The sequence below is a fragment of the Hemitrygon akajei genome, chromosome 7 (genome assembly GCF_048418815.1).
Source record: "Hemitrygon akajei chromosome 7, sHemAka1.3, whole genome shotgun sequence".
In the NCBI taxonomy this organism is placed as follows: domain Eukaryota; kingdom Metazoa; phylum Chordata; class Chondrichthyes; order Myliobatiformes; family Dasyatidae; genus Hemitrygon; species Hemitrygon akajei.
This window is the reverse complement of record NC_133130.1, coordinates 22,534,892-22,552,548: the sequence shown is the minus strand read 5'-3', so window position 1 is coordinate 22,552,548 and position 17,657 is coordinate 22,534,892. Positions and strand designations below refer to the sequence as shown.

Below are 17,657 nucleotides of genomic sequence, written 5' to 3'. Positions count from 1 at the left end.
TCTGCCTCTGGAGGAGCTAATTTAGTACAACTCTGGTAATGACACTGGCAATCAAGATCTCCCTTGTGTAGTTGTGAAATAAGATTAGTCTCCTTTATTAGCAGCAACTATAATCATGGTGCTTTGGTGCCACTCCAGAATGTTGGCTTTATGTATGCTACCCAAATTAATTTTCATTACCATACTATCATGAAAGCTTTATATTTGATTGCATTTATTTAGGTTGTGCTTCCCCTTTATTTTATATGTAATTAACAATGAATGTAATTATTGAAACATTTCTTTTATTGTTCAATACTAGAAAAGACCTATTGGAATCTCAAAAGCAATGTCAAGAGTTCATAGAACGATTAAAACACCAGGAGCTGCTGATTGCTGCAAACAGTGCAGATCGTGTTGGGGGCTTATGTTTGAAATGTGCCCAGCATGAGGCAGTTATGGCCCGGACTCATAGCGACGTACACATGCAGACTATAGACTCGTTGAAAAAGTAAGTATGCTCCAAATTACATATAATTCCATATTTAGGAATTGCCCTCTCCTTGTTTGTACCTGATTAATTAACATACATAATTAACCAAGTGGCCACTTTGTTAGGTATACCTGTATGCATGCTGGTTAATGCATATACCTAATCAGCCAGTTATGTGGCAGCAATTCAATGCATAAAAGCATGAAGACATGGTCAAGAGGTTCAGTTGTTGTTCAGACCAAGCATTGGAATGGGGAAGAAATGTGATTTAAGTGACTTGACTGTGGAATGATTGTGATGCCAGATCGGGTGGTTTGAGTACCTCAAAGACTGCTGACCTCTTAGTACTTTCAAATACAATAGTTTCTAGAATTTACATAGAATGGTGCGAGAAGCTGAGAAATATCCAGTGAGTGGCAGTTCTGTGGACGAAAATGCTTTGTTAATGAAAATGGTCAGACTAGTTTAAGCTGACAAGAAGGCGACAGTAACTTAAATAACCACGTGTAACAACAGTGGTGTGCAGAAGAACGTAACATTTCCAAACCTTTTGCAGCAGAAGGTCACAGCAGGTTCTACACCCAGTGCCGAATAAAGTGACTAGCCACTGAGTGCATATGCAGAATCATTAATAGGTGGGTGGTGTTCAGATTTACAGTCAGCCCATTCAGGAATGACATCAGACCATATTTTGATATTAAGGTATTAGAAATAGGGTATATCCTCCCCCCAAGAGGTTCCAGTGGCTGGAATAGTTGGAATGAGTTACATTTTTACTGGATAGTTGTACACTGAGAAAATTGAAGTTCAAAGCACCCTTGAGGTAATAAGTTGAGGAACTGGACAGGAGCTTGAACATCTGTTCAAGATGTATCTGTTATTCCTAGTATTTTTCTAAACATTAATAAACTGCTGAATGGAAGGGTAAACCCAGAGCACTTTGGGTACTTCTGATTTATATCCCTATAATACTAATGCCATCATCCTAATAATTTCAGTTAACTGTTTATTCACCAATTTAAATTATCTACTTTGAATTTAAATCTCACCCAAATCTTGCTCCATTCATCAGTTTTTCTCCGGTTTGCTAGGTTAATCACATGTACATTGAAACATACAGTAAAGTCCATCATTTGCATTAACAACCATCACAGTCTAAGGATGTGTTGGGGGCAGCCGCAAGTGTTGCCATACAATCTGGCACCAACGTAGCATGTCCATAATGTTCAGCAAAACAGCACAGAGCACAACAAACAACCAAACAACAGCTGCAGAACAACTCTTTTCTCACTCCCACCCAGCCACACACCCACTCATACACGTAGACCGTTCTCCAGCCCCATGTCAGGCCTGCAGCCTCCAATGCATTTGCGGACTTGGTGACAGACAATGGGTGACTGCCTTTTCTGGTGTTCATGGACCCGGGGCATCAGTTACTGGGCTTCAATTTCTGGATTTTCGACTGACCTCCAGGTTTCGATACTCTGTACTGACCCCAGGACAATCTGATCATGGGACCCTGAACTCCGGACTTGCCAGTGACAGGGCCACATATTTTTAGTTATTTTTATTTTGTTTAGAGACACAGCGTGGAATAGGTCCTTCCATCCCTTTGAGCCACAACACCAGCAACCCCCTGATTTTTTTACTGTAACCTAATCACGGGGCAACTTACAATGACCTTATTAATCTACCAACCAGTACATCTTTGGAATAGAGTAATAGAAAAGAACAGCACTAAAAAGGCCCTTTGGCCCATCTAGTCCATGTCAAACCATTTAAATTGCCTATCCCCATCGACCTGCAGTCTGACCATAGCCTTCCATATTTCTGCCATCCATGTATCTGTCCAACTGTGGGAGGAAAACTGGAGGAAACCCACGCATTCCAGGATACCTGGATTGAACTCTGAACACCAACGCCCTGAGCTGTAATAGCATCACGCTAGCCACTATGCTACCGAGGAGCACCATTCCAGGCCTTGAACTTCTGACTCGCCAGCCCTAGTGCCTCCTGCTTACATGGATGTCTGATCCCGGGACGCACTAATCTGAAAGGACAGCTGACCTGGTGAGCCACCAGCTCTCATCCTCGGTGATCCTTATCCACAGTGCTTGTCAGCCCAGCATCGATGGATGTCCTTCATCAACAGTCACTTCACTGGCCCTCGAGTGCGGAGTGGAAGCCTACACCCTGGATGCTTTCTGTCCCATGTCCACATTGCTGCTCTTTGAGTGTAGAGCAGATGTCCTTAATCAACCATCCATGTTGTTGGCCTTAAGTATTCTGTGATTTCCTTGTATGTTCCAAAATTCCTAGTCAACCTTGTCAACTCGCCCCTGTATTTTGAAATTGTTTCTGTTCCTCAAAACCACGCCCTTCTCTCCTTTCTGAAAGTTTCCCCAAAACTCAACTCCTCACATTCTCCTCTATCTTTCTCCTCCATTTTCAGTATTCACTATTGTTTGTAGTAGCTGGCTGGTGGTGTAGTGGCATCCACACCGGACTTTGAGGCAAGTGGACCCGGGTTCAAATCAGCCAGCTCCTTGTATGCTTTCCATCCATCCTGGGTTGAGCATCAAGCTAGCAACTCGGCCTTTTAAAAAACAGGACAAAATGCTAAAGAAACGGCAAGGTTGCTGCCTGATTCGCCACAAGGCGCATTGTTTATATAAAGTACAACAAAAAATAGTAGGCTGAAATGTGCAAATTATTGCACAAATAATAATGTTTGAATTTCAGATAACTGTCTCAAGATAATTCTACAATGACGTTCAAAAAAAATTCACTGGATACGCTGGAGGTGGGGAGTGTAGGTGAGGGTCAGGTTTGGGAAGGGATTTGAATTTGCAAAGCTGCACCATCTACACGTGTCAAGAAAAGCAAGTTGGGAAAAAATAGTGTCTATTTATTTTTATTTAAATTCTGTGAGTGAATTTTAACTTGTATCTCAATTTGTTATTTGTGAATTCTGTAAGAGCATGTTTCTGTAACCCAAGCACGCTGGTTGCCTGTATGTCAAAGCCTTCCTTATTTGTATGATAAATTATCAAAGTTTGGAAGCATATTGTCATGTTTTAAGCTACCAGCAGTTCATCTGTAACTTATGATGATAGTAATCTTTTGCAGGGTTCCCACAGTTTATAAAATTCACAATATTTTAAACTAAATAATGAGTCTCATAAGAAGAATCTAAAGGACCAGCTGCCAAGAGCAAAATGTTTATTCTTGCAATAAAATGTAATGTACTGGAAAATAAGAGCAACATATACAATCATCGCTGGAGGGAAATTAGCAGCAGACCTATCGATTCAGGGAGAGGGAGCTTTGCACAGATCGAGAAGAGTTTAAAAAAGGAACGTTTCACAGGGCTGGGCGCACTAGTGGTGGACCAATCAATTTGCAGAGAGAGAGATAGAGCTTTGCACAGGTCAAGGAGAAGAGTTTTAAAAAAAGTGTTTTGCGGGGCTTGGCGCGTTAGCAGCAGACCAGTCTATTCAAAGAGAGAAAGAGCTATGCGCAGGTCTGGGAGAAGAGTTACAAAAGGAGGGCTCAACACATTAGCTGCGGACTAATTGATTCTAAGAGAGGCAGAGCTTTGCACACTTCGGGAATAAGGGTTTAAAAAAAGGAGCATTTTGCAGGGCTCAGCGTATTAGCGGTGGACCAATCAATTTGCCATTCATTAGCAAGAGCAAATAAAAGTAAAGCAGGGTCAAAGCAGAGTAGCCATTGTGTGAGGGGACCAGTGTAGGAGTGGGAACTTGAGGCCTTGGCTCAAGAGGCTTTGGTGAGGAGGCACAGGTAAGCAGCAAGTATGGCTTTTGTATGGTTGAATAAAAAGTCACTAAATTACAGCTAATTAAATAAAGCAGGGATGAAGCAGGATTAGGTGATGTGCTGTAGCTGCACATGTGGGATGTGGGAGCTGGTAGACCCCATTATGATTCCTGGTGACCACATCTGCAGCAAGTGTTGGCTGCTCGAGGAACTCAGGCTCAAACTTGATGACCTGGAATCTGAGCTTCAAACACTGCTGCACAGCAGGAAGGGAGAGAGTTACCTGGATTTTCTGTTTCAGGGGTAGTCACATCCATTAGATTACCTCAAATTTGGTCTGTAGTCAGAAACAAGAGAGAGTGACTGAGAGTGAGGATGGTAGAGTGTCCCGAAGGCTGTGTTGCCTGCCTGGTACCCAGGTTCAGGACATCTTATATGACCTGCAGGGGAATTTGTAGTGGGAGGGGAAAGATCCATTTGTCATTATCCATGGGGTAGGAGGAGGAAAGTGGTTCTGCTAAGGGAATTTGAGCACCTAGGGACTAAATTAAAAATCAGAACCAAAAAGGTAGTAATCTCTGGATTACTACCTGAGCCACATGCAAATTGACATAGGGTTAAATGTGTGGTTCAAGGATTGGTGTGGGAGAAGTAGGTTTGAATTCATGGGAAATTGGCACCATTACTGATTGGTTGGTAACTGGAACGGGTACCATTAGCAATATTTACAGCACTTCGGGTTCATATTTTGTTTAAAAGAAAATCCTGATGTATGGGAGGAAAAGCCAATCATAGACAGACAGACATACTTTATTGATCCCAAGAGAAATTGGGTTTCGTTACAGCCGCGCCAACCAAGAATAGTGTAGAAATATAGCAATATAAACCCATAAATAATTAAATAATAACGTTAATCATGCCAAGTGGAAATAAGTCCAGGACCAGCCTATTGACTCAGGGTGTCTGACACTCCGGGGGAGGAGTTGTAAAGTTTGATGGCCACAGGCAGGAATGACTTCCAATGCCGCTCAGTGTTACATCTCGGTGGAATGAGTCTCTGGCTGAATGTACTCCTGTGCCTAACCAGTACATTATGGAGTGGATGGGAGACATTGTCCAAGATGGCATGCAACTTGGACAGCATCCTCTTTTCAGACACCACCGTCAGAGAGTCAAGTTCCACCCACACAACATCATTGTCCTTACAAAAAGGTTTGTTGATTCTATTGGTGTCTGCTACCCTCAGCCTGCTGCCCCAGCACACAACAGCAAACATGATAGCACTGGCCACCACAGCCTCATAGAACATCCTCAGCGTCGTCTGGCAGATGTTAAAGGACCTCAGTCTCCTCAGAAAATAGAGACGGCTCTGACCCTTCTTGTAGACAGCCTCAGTGTTCTTTGACCAGTCCAGTTTATTGTCCATTTGTATCCCCAGGTATTTGTAATCCTCCACCATGTCCACACTGACCCCTTGGATGGAAACAGGGGTCACCGGTGCCTTAGCCCTCCTCAGGTCCACCACCAGCTCCTTAGTCTTTTTCACATCAAGCTACAGATGATTCTGCTTGCACCATGTGACAAAGTTTCCCTCTGTAGCCCTGTACTCAGCCTCATCTCCCTTGCTGATGCATCCAACTATGGCAGAGTCATCAGAAAACTTCTGAAGATGGCAAGACTCTGTGCGGTAGTTGAAGTCTGAGGTGTAGATGGTGAAGAGAAAGGGAGACAGGACAGACCCCTGTGGAGCCCCAGTGCTGCTGACCACTCTGTCTGACACACAGTGTTGCAAGCACACGTACTGTGGTCTGCCAGTCAGGTAATCAATAATCCAAGACACCAGGGAAGCATCCACCTGCATCACTGTCAGCTTCTCACCCAGCAGAGCAGGGCGGATGGCATTGAACGCACAGGAGAAGTAAAAAAACATGACCCTCACAGCGCTCGCCAGCTTGTCCAGGTGGGCGTAGACACGGTTCAGCAGGTAGACGATGGCATCCTCAACTCCTAGTCGGGGCTGATAGGCGAACTGGAGTGGGTCTAAGTGTGGCCTAGACATAGGCTGGAGCTGCTGTAGAACAAGTCTCTCCAGGGTCTTCATGATGTGGGAGGTCAATGCCACTGGTCTGTAGTAATTGGAGCCACTGGGGCGCGGCATCTTTGGTACAGGAACAAGGCAGGATGTCTTCCACAGCACAGGAACCCTCTGGAGACTCAGGCTCAGGTTGAAGACATGGTGAAGTACTCCACATAGCTGGGGGGCACAGGCTTTGAGCACCCTGGGGCCGACACCATCCGGGCCTTCAGCCTTGCTTGGGTGGAGACATTTCAGCTGTCTTCTCACCTGTTCAGCTGTGAAGCCCACTGTGGTGGTTTCAAGTGTGGGAGGGGTGTAGTCACGAGAGCAGGGTGGGGGCTGTGAGGAGGGGTAGGAGGGGAGAGTGGAGTATGTGTTGGTTGGGGGCTGTGGGGGATGGGCAGGGGCCACAGTGTCAAATCTGTTGAAGAACAGGTTAAGTTCGTTGCCCATGTCCACACTGTCTTCAGCTCCTCTGTTGCTGGTTTGCTGGAACCCAGTGATGGTCCTCATCCTACTCCAGACCTCTCTTGTGTTGTTCTGCTGGAGTTTCCACTCAAGCTTCCTCCTATACCTGTCTTTAGCCTCCCTGATCTTGGCTTTCAGTTTCCTCTGTATTGTCCTCAGCTCCTCCCTATTTCCATCTCTAAATGCCCTCTTTTTAGCGTTCAGGATGTCCTTAATGTCCTTTGTTACCCATGGCTTGTTATTTGAATAACGAAGGACAGTTCTTGCTGGAACATTGCAGTCCACACAGAAGTTGATGTAACCAGTGATGCACTCTGTGAGCCCACCAATGTCCTCTCCATGTGGCTCACAGAGGGCCTGCCAGTCTGTTGCCTCAAAACAATCCTGGAGTGCCTCATAAGCCTCCCATGACCATTTCCTCACTGACCTCAAGGTTGCAGGTTTACTCTTCACCAGAGGCACGTAGCAGGGTTTGAGATGCACCAGGTTGTGATCTGACCTTCCCAGTGGGGGGGAGGGGAGAGGAGCTGTATCCACCCTTAACGTTAGCATACATCAAGTCCAGGGTCCTCTCCCCTCTGGTTGTACAGCTCACGTACTGCGTGAAGTTGGGCAGTGTCCTAGCCATGGTAACGTGGTTGGAGTCACCCGAGATGGTAATGAGGGCACTTGGGTACTGGGTTTGCAGTCTGGCTATGACGGTGTGAATGATGTTACACGCTGACATCAAGCCATCTTTCTGTCACTATTAGATTTATTTGTCTTGCTGGTTGAGTACAGGTGTATGGAAGGAAGAGGCAATCATACAAACCATGTTTCCATAACTATTGCCATCTTCCCTCTCAATGTCAGCAGGACCAAGCGAGGGGGAATTGGGTGAACACACACCAGTCCTCACTGAGGCGTCAGTGGTGGAAAGGCTGAGCAGCTTCAAGTTCCTGGGCTTCAGCATCTCAGAAGATCTATCCTAGGCCCAATACATTGATACAGGCACAAAGGCATGCCAGCTCTACTTCATTAGGTGTTTGAGGATATTTGACCTAATACCAAAGACTTGCAAATTTCTACAGATATATGTTGGAAAGCATTCTGACTGGTTGCATCACAGCCTGGTGTGGAAGGTTCATTTCACATGATCGTAAGAGACTGCAAAGGGTTGTAGACTCAGCCAGTTCTATCACAGACACAATCATCCTTGCCTTCGGGAGCATCTTCAAATGGCGATATATCAAGGGCAGCATCCATCATAAGACTGGACCTGCTGTCTTTGATTTCCTTCCATTGAGGAGCTGTTACTGGAGTTGAGGACCCACATTCAATGTTTGAAAAACAGCTTCTTTCCCTCAGACATCAGATTTCTGAATGGTTCATCATTGCATGAATATTACCTCATCATTCATTTTTTGCACTATTTATTTAATTTTGCAACTTGAAGCCATTTTATGTCTTGCATTGTACTGCTGCCAGAAAACAACAAATTTCACTAGATTAGCCGGATTATCTCTGACATGAAATGATATTTTTAAACACAAATTTAGGTACCTTTCCAAGTAAATTTTGTGGAACAGGAAATCCCACAGGATCTGAACATCTTTGTTCAAAGACTTGGCAACTTCATACAAGCATAATTTTTTTAGGTTGCTTGCCTGAATTATTAGCAACATGGAGAGTGACAGCACTGAAACGGGCTGTTTGGCCCATTGAGTCCGCACTGATCATTGGCCATGCATTTACGCTAATCTTAATTTATTCTTGTCATAGTCCCCACGTTCTCATGAACTCTTCTCAGATTCTACCTCTCACCTACATACTTCGGCCAATAAACGTACCAACATGCCTTTGGGATGTTGGTGGAACCTGGAACACCTGGAGGAAACCCATGCAACCACAGGGAGAACGAACTCCCACACATAACAGACACGCAGTCAGGACTGAACTTAGGTCTCCTACGCTGTAAGGCCGTGGCTCTGCTGGCTGCTATTTTTGCATTTTCAACTTCCCTAATTTTGTCACTAAATGAATTGGATTAAATGTAAATGGATGATTTAATTCCTTCTAATCCGATTATGTGAGTTTACAATTGTCAGCTCTACCCAATTGTAAGGTTTATAATTGCAATCAAAAACATGTACTCAAACAGTGCCTTCCTTATGGTTTGCGTTTCTCTTTTATTTAGAAAGAAGGAGTACAGGAGGAGGAGCAGACTTTTGCTCTTTTAGGCTGCTCATCAGTCAAACAGGGTTGGTCAGCTACTTCCCCAACCCACTCCTGCCTTCTCCTGAGGTCCCTTGATCCGTTCGTCATCAAAAAATGTATCTACTTCCTCCTTGAATATACTTAATGACTTAACCTTGCCTTCCCCCCACTTCCTACTCTGGTAGAGAAGTCCACAGATTTTCTAGGCGAAACAATCTCTTGATCACAGCTCCAAATGGCACACCCTGTATCCTGAGTCTGACTCTCCAACCCTTGGGAAGAAGTGTAGTCTGTCTAGTCCTGTTAGAATTTTATGGATTTCTATAACATTCTTACATATAACAGTGCCCATAGGCCTAACCTAACCAAGCTCTCCTAATACATCAGAGGAGCTGCAACGTGACCACCTACTTCTGCTCTCAAGCTCTCTTACAATTAAGGTCATTTACCATTTCTATGGTTTCTGAACAACAGCAATACCTATATCAGGCTGCTGTTTATTGATTACAGCTTGGTGTTCAACACAATTTGCCCTCAGTTTTAGTAAACAAGCTCCAAAATCTGGGCCTCTGTCCCCCTCTGTGCTGCTGGATCCGTGACTTCTTCATCAGGAGACCACGGTCTGTGCAGATCAGAAATAACATTCCCTCCTCGCTCACAATCAACACTGGTGCACCTCAAGGATACACGCTTAGCCCACTGTTCTCTCTCTACACCCACAAATGTGTGGCTAACAAGGTCAAACAGCATCTGTAGATTTGCTGATGACAACTATTGTTGGCAGAATTTCAGATGGTGACAAGGAGGCGTGCAGAAGTGAGATAGATCAGCTTGTTCAGTGGTGTCAGAGCAATAACCTTTCGCTCAATGTCAGTAAGACCAAGGAATTGATTATGGACTTCAGGAAGGGAATGTTGAGGGAACACACACCTGTCTTCATTGAGGGGGTCAGAAGTGGAAAGGGTGAGCGAGTGTCAGTTCTCTGAGGATCTATCCTGGGCCTAGCCTGTTGATGCAACTACAAAGAGGGCATGTCATCAGCTACACCACCAGGAGTTTGAGGAGACTCTCGCAGATTTCTACAGATGTATCATGGAGAGCATTCTAACTGGTTGCATCACTGTCTGGTATGGAGGGGTGACTGCTCGGGATCAGAAGCTGCTGAAAGTTGCAAACTCAGACAGCTCCATCATGGGCATGAGCCTCCCCAGCATTGTGGACGTCCTTAAAAAGGACTTAAGAGTGATGCCTTAAAAAGGCTGAATCCATCACGAAGAGTCGCCATCACTCAAGACATGCTCTCTTCTCATTGTTACAGTCAAGCAAGAGGTACAAGAGCCTGAATACACACACTCAATGCTTCAGGAACAGCTTCTTCCCCTCCACTGTCAGATTTCTGTAAGGACAATGAACTTTTGTACACTACTTCAATGTTTTTTTCCAGCACTAATTAGTTAATTTAATTCTTTTAAAAGATATTATTTTGTAATTGTAACTGATTGTAATTTAGAGTTTATTATTATTATGTATTGCAATTTACTGCTGCTATTAAACAACAAATTTCACAACGTATACCAGTGATATTAAACCTGATCTGCCTGATTCCTACCTGCCTGTGTTCAGCAATTGCATTTTCCCATTTTCTGAGATTTGGTCATAATTAAAACCCCTCTTTATTCTCCTCAGCCATTTTCCACTCAACCAAGTTTTATTCTAAATCACAATAAATGCTTTTTGATTAGTTTTCATGGCAAAAATTCTAAATTCTAAAGTTTTGAGTAAATAAACTAATCAAAATTCCATGGGTAACACATATCGAATGTTCGAGGAACTGAGCAAGACAGGCAGCATCTGAACAGACAGCTTTTCAGGCCAAAACCCTTCATCAGAACATTGGGGAAGATCTGTGTGTTTTGCTCCAGATTTTTCAGCATCTGCAGAATCTCTTGTGTCCAAAGTTTTATGGGGATGTGGCATATATATTCTGGCCTACATGTTACCTAAGTCACATTGGTATTTTTGATTGTTTGAACAGCTAAAAGCATATCTTTAAAAACAAAGTCTCTTTTTAGATTGTATTTTACTAGCAAACATATGTATACTTGTTCTCACACAAACATCTGGTTACTCTAGTGTAAAATTGTCCTGGCACACTTCTGTCCAATCAGAACTAAACTGGTAGCTATCATTTTCAGCTGCTGTTTAAAATTCAGCAGATATTCCCTGCTGCAATAGGGGTGGTCAGGTAAAGTTGTGATTAAGGTGCATTCAAGCTACAAAGGGGTGACTTTAATGTCTGACCTATTGCCTATGTTATTCTGGTTCAAGTAGCACTTTATGCAATAGCAGGATGCCTACTGTGGGAAAAGTAAGTTCCTCATTTAGGGGACTGATTTTCCCCAAAATGAGGAATTATGGATATTCATATTTAGATTTAATAATGACATATTAAGACCAGTAGCTCAGTTGTCTGCCTTGGGAAGTGAGAGTTTGGAGTTCAATTCTAGCACCATCTGTAAGGAGTTTTTAATGTTATCCCCATGACTGTCTGGGATTTTGTCCGGGGTGCTCTGGTTTCCTCCCACCTTCCAAAGACATTGTAGGTTAATTGGTCACTGTAAATTGTCCTGTGATTAGACTAGTATTAAATAGGTGAGTTGCTGTGTGGCACAGTTTGTTGGGCCAGAAGGGTCTGCTCCATGCTGTATCACTAAATAAATAAATAGATTTCCATTGTGATTGACAACAGGTATCCTTTGTTCAAGGAGTTTATATTAATTCAGCAGATCGCACTATTTAGTACTAAATATACCTCAATAAAAGTATTCAGGAAAGGTGGGAGAGGATGAAAAGCCAAAGGACACTGGTGGATGGTGGTATTAATTAAGGGGAGATGTCTTGGAGCAGTCAAGAACAAAATGTATCTGGTTGGAATTAAACAGTTGAGATGGTATCTTATTACGAGTGTTCTCTAAGTGCCATCTAGTGGGGCATAGAGGAGTAAGTTGCAGGGAAGTAACTGAACTTGCAAAAGGTATGCAACAGTGTTATAATAGACTATCTGAGAGTAATAATATAAGGAGTAAAGAGAAGTCAGGATTTCTAAAGTGCATTCAGATAGTTTTCTTGACTAGTACTCTTCAGGCACAATGCAGAAGGAAGCTTTGCTAGATTTGGTTCCAAGCCAAATGGGACTGAAATCAATTTTGGGAAATTGTGTCATATGCTTTAGAGTAGTCACACAAAAGGAAATTATTCTCTCTATCTTCTATTTTGTCAATCATTCTTGATTTTGTACAAAAAGCAGAAAGGGGAAAACTTATTGGTGAAAGCATCACAAACAAAAGGGTATGAACGATAGTCTAAATGACAAAATGAAGTGTCTCTTTTGTGTTGTACTTGGTTAAACTCCATACTGCCAACAGAAATGGAGGCAGATTCAGTCAAAAAAGTAATTGTAAAAGTACATGAAAGGAAAATATTTGAAAGACTATAGGGAGAAAAACAGGAAGTGGGACTAGTTGGATTGCTCATGCTTACAGTCTGTGTAGGCTGAACTGCTTCCTTCCACGCAGTAACTATCTGTAATTGTGTCACAGTTTGTATTTAAGAATGAAGTAACCCATTTCATACATCTCCCCCTGGTGGGGAAGGCTATTAGTACAAATATATCAGATTAAGAATAGGGTTTAATATCACCGGCATATGTCGTGAAATTTGTTGTTTTCTGGAAGCAGAACATTACAATACATAATGAAATCTATAAATTACAAGAAGTGTGTGTGTATATATGTATGTGTATATGTATAAAGTGTGTGTGTGTGTGTATATATACACACTATATATAAAGAGTGGGAAAAATAGTGAGGTAGCATTCATTAGTTCACGTCTATTCAGAAATCTGGTGGTGGAGGGCAAGAATTTGTTCCTGAAACTTTGAGCATTTTTAGGCTCCTGTGCCCCCTCCTTGGTGGTAGCAATGAGAAGAGGGCAAGTCCTGCATGATGGGCGTCTTTCAATGAAGGATGCTGCCTTTTTGAGGCGTCACCTTTTGAAGATGTTCTCAATGCTGGGGAGGCTGGTGCCCATGATAGTGCTGGCTGAGTTTACAACTTTCTGCAATCTTTTTTGATCCTGTGCAGTGGCCCCTCTATATGATACAGTGATGCAACTAGTTGGAATACTCTCTGTGGTACACCTGTAGAAATTTGCTGTTGTCATTGGTGACATGCTAAGTGTCCTCAAACTCCTAATGATATATAGCCAATGTTGTACTGCCTTTGTAATTGTTGGTGACAGGATAAATCTTCAGAGATGTTGAAACCCAGGAATTTGAAACAGTTCACCTTTCTCACTGCTGAACACTTGATGAAGGCTGGTGCGTGTTCCCTCAGCTACTTCTTCCTGAATCTCACAATCAATTCCTTTGTGTTACTTATGTTGAGTGCAAGGTTGTTGCAGCAACACTACTCAACCAGCTGACCTAGTATCTCTGGTCAGAGGGGGGTCTTGAATGAGGTATTTAAAATTATGAGGGGGATAGATAGAGTTGACGTGGGTAGGCTTTTTCCATTGAGAGTAGGGGAGATTCAAACAAGGGGACATGAGTTGAGAGTTAGGGGGCAAAAGTTTAGGGGTAACACAAGGGGGAACTTCTTTACTCAGAGGGTGGTAGCTGTGTAGAACGAGCTTCCAGTAGAAGTGGTGGAGGCTTATAAAAAATTTAAAGATTTATTAATTCCTCCTTTTATGGAATTAATATATCAAGTGGAAAGAATGCATAAACTCCCACAATCTTTTTTAACAGCGATCATAACTGTACTGCCAAAAAAAGATAGAGATCCTTTAAAACCAGCATCATATAGGCCTATTTCTTTGTTGAATACAGATTATAAAATAATAGCAAAAATTTTATCTAATAGAATATCTAAATATTTACCAAAATTAATACATATGGACCAAACAGGTTTTATTAAAAATAGACAATCAATGGATAATGTAACCCGGTTAATTAGTATAATTCATTTGGCACAAAAAAGAGAGGAAATGAGTATGGCAGTTGCTTTGGATGCAGAAAAAGCATTTGATAGATTGGAATGGGATTTTTTATTTAAGGTATTGGAAAAATATGAATTAGGAAAATCTTTTATACAATGGATCAAAATTTTAAATACTAATCCTCAAGCTAAAGTAGTTACAAATGGTCAGATTTCAACACCATTTTGTTTAACGAGGTCAACTAGACAAGGCTGCCCATTATCACCTGCTTTATTTGTATTGGCAATAGAACCATTAGCTGAATTAATTAGAACAGATTCAGATATTGGGGGCTTTAGAGTTAATCAAGAAGAATATAAGATTAACTTATTTGCTGATGATGTTTTGATTTACTTAACAAACCCATTGCAATCTTTGCAAAGATTATCTTTTAGATTGGAAGAATATGGGGAAGTATCGGGTTATAAAGTAAATTGGGATAAAAGTGAAATTTTACCCCTTACCAAAGGAAATTATAATCAATGTCGATTAGCAACTCAATTTCAATGGTCAATAAATGGGATAAAATATTTAGGTATTAGAGTTAATAATGATGTAAAAAATTTATATAAACAAAATTATTTGCCATTATTAAAAAAAATAAAAGAGGATCTTGATAAATGGATGATGTTACCAATAACATTAATAGGTAGAGTTAATGTTGTAAAAATGAATATATTTCCTAGATTGCAATATTTATTTCAAACTTTACCAATACAATTACCTCAGAAGTTTTTTCAAGAACTGAATAAATATGTAAGGAAATTTCTTTGGAAAGGAAAGATGTCAAGAATATCATTGGAAAAATTGACATGTAAATTTGATTTAGGAGGGTTACAACTTCCAAACTTTAAGAATTATTATAAAGCAAATCAACTTAGATTTATTGCGTCTTTTATTGATGAAGAAAAACCGGCATGGATTAGAATAGAATTAGATAAGATAGGAGAAAATATACCAGAAGATTTTATATATAAATGGGAATCCAAATGGATACGGGAAAAAAAAAGAATCTCCTATATTAAGACATTTGATTGATTTATGGAATAAGGTAAATATGGACGATGAGATAAAGAAATCTTTATTAGCAAAAAGGACTTTAATTCAAAATAGGCTTATTCCTTTTACAATGGATAATAAACTTTTACATAATTGGTTTCAAAAGGGGATTAAATATATAGATGACTGTTTTGAAGGAGGTATATTATGTCGTTTGATCAATTAAAAAATAAATATAAAATATCAAATAACACTCTTTTCTGTTATTTTTAATTAAAAGCCTATTTACGAGAAAAGTTGGGACAAACAATGTTGATGCCAAAACCTAGTGAAATAGAAATATTAATTCAGAAAGGAAAAATTAAAAAATTTACATCTTGTATGTATAATTTGATTCAAAAGCAGACAATTAAATTAGGAATTCATAAATCAAGACAAAAATGGGAATCTGATCTGAATGTTAAAATTGATGGAAAAAATTGGTCAAGATTATGTTCTGATAGTATGAGAAATACAATAAATGTTCGACTTAGATTAATACAATATAATTTTTTACATCAATTATATATAACACCACAGAAAATAAATAGATTAAATTCAAATATGTCTGACCAATGTTTTCAATGTAAACAAGAAATTGGTACTTTTTTACATTCTACTTGGTCTTGTTTTAAAATTCAACCATTTTGGATTAATTTAAGACTTTTATTGGAACAAATTATTGGAGCACAACTCCCACATAGTCCATTATTATTTTTATTAGGAGACATTGAAGGGACAATAACGAAATTTAAATTGAATAAGTATCAGAAAAAATTTATAAAAATTGCTTTGGCAGTAGCCAAAAAAGTTATCGCAGTTACTTGGAAATCTGATTTAAATTTAACTATGGATCGTTGGAATAATGAAATACATAGTTGTATTCCACTTGAAAAAATTACGTATAATCTAAGAAAAGAATATGATATATTTTTGAAAATTTGGTCCCCATACTTAAAAAAGATAGGATTAGATACATAGGTCCTTTGAAGATAAAAATATAGTAATTGGGGAAAGTGAAAATAAATATCAAAATTATTTTGAACTCCATGGAGCATGTGGGGATCCTCTGATATCCAGGCAATCTTTCTTTTCTTTCTTTCTTTTTTTTCTCTTTTTTTTTAGATAAGGGTTAAAGGAAAGGGGGGAGGGTTAAGAGGAGGGGGGAGGGTTAATATCATTTTTCTCACTATTTTATCACCACATTTATTCTTTGTAATCTCTAAAATGTAATAAATAAATAATATTTTAAAAAAAAGAAGTGGTGGAGGTAGGTTTGATATAGTTATTTTTTTTAAAATTGGATAGGTATACGGACAGGAAAGGAATGGAGGGTTATGGGCTGAGTGCAGGTCGGTGGGACTAGGTGAGAGTAAGCATTCGGCATGGACTAGAAGGGCCTGTTTCTGTGCTGTAATTGTTATATGGTTAAATATTTATTCAGATTAGAAAATGAATTCCTGAATATTGGTCAAGGATTTATAAATCATTCCAAAATCTGACAGAGAACAGCTTCCAAATTATTGACTGTGGGTCTTAAGGCTTCTAGAGCTCATCCCTTATGGTAGTAATTAGAAGAGGGCATGTCCAAATGGTAAATATCTTTAGTGATGAATGCCATCTTCAGGCACCCCCTATTGAAGGTATTTTTAATGGTGGTGATGATTTGAACTGGACCTAGCAGTGCAGTCATGTGTCCGAATCAAGCGGCACACACAGCCCAGGTGGTGGGGGGGGGGCACTAGTACTCTGCGTGATGGAGCTAGAGATCTTGATGCTAGCATAGACTGACTGTAATCTTTCTATCAAGAAATCTAAGATCCAGTTTTAGAGAGAGGTGTCAAAACCCAACAAAACCAGTTTATCCAGCAGCTTCTGAGGGATGGTCATAGTAAATGCTGAGCTGGTTGATAAACAGCATCTTGGCATATCAGGCACCATTTTTCAGGTGGGACAGGACTGTGGAGTACAGAGGCTATAGCATCATCAGTGGATTGATTTGAGTGATAAGTGAACTGGAAAGGGTTAATAAAATATAATTTACATTCTTACCTTCCTTCAATTGAATTAGTAGGACTTTTAACAAAGCACAGAATTGGAATAGCCACCTCAGGATAAGCATTGGGATAGCTCATCAAAATCCTGCTCATTCATTGGAGAGTTTAGCAGAAATCCAAAGCAGCTTGGCCATTAGGTTAAATAATTCTAGGGTTATTCATGTGTCCTGAATGTGCATCACACTTCTGTGGAGTTCTGTTGGCAAAATCCAGGCCAGTGAATTCCAGCTGCTTCCTGATTCAGCAGAATCTTTGAATGCACTTGAATGATACTTAGAAGCTTTTCATACTGGAACTTATTGAAGGATTTCTGAAAATCTAGTTTTTAAACATGGTATACAGAGATTGCATAAGTTCCTTGTGAAAACTCTATTAAACAAGCCTGAAACCATCTGACTTCCCATATTTCAGTATCAGTTTGTCAAATGGAGACAAGCTCTACCCTTATTTCCAGAAATAATAATTATGACTGTATTGTATTTGCAAAGATGTATTTGTTTCCTAACCAAGCAGAAAATTGTTTTGTACTTTG

At 40.5% G+C, this 17,657-nt stretch overlaps 1 protein-coding gene across 2 annotated transcripts in view; it reads left to right on the top strand.

Moving 5' to 3' along the window:
* The window catches only part of sdccag8 (SHH signaling and ciliogenesis regulator sdccag8), a 415,760-nt gene that overhangs the window by 67,888 nt on the left and 330,215 nt on the right, over positions 1-17,657 (top strand). For both annotated transcript variants that reach the window (XM_073050489.1, XM_073050488.1), the window contains exon 8: positions 302-490. In XM_073050489.1, the coding sequence (XP_072906590.1) occupies positions 302-490 (189 nt within the window). The remainder of the gene's footprint in view (positions 1-301; positions 491-17,657) is intronic.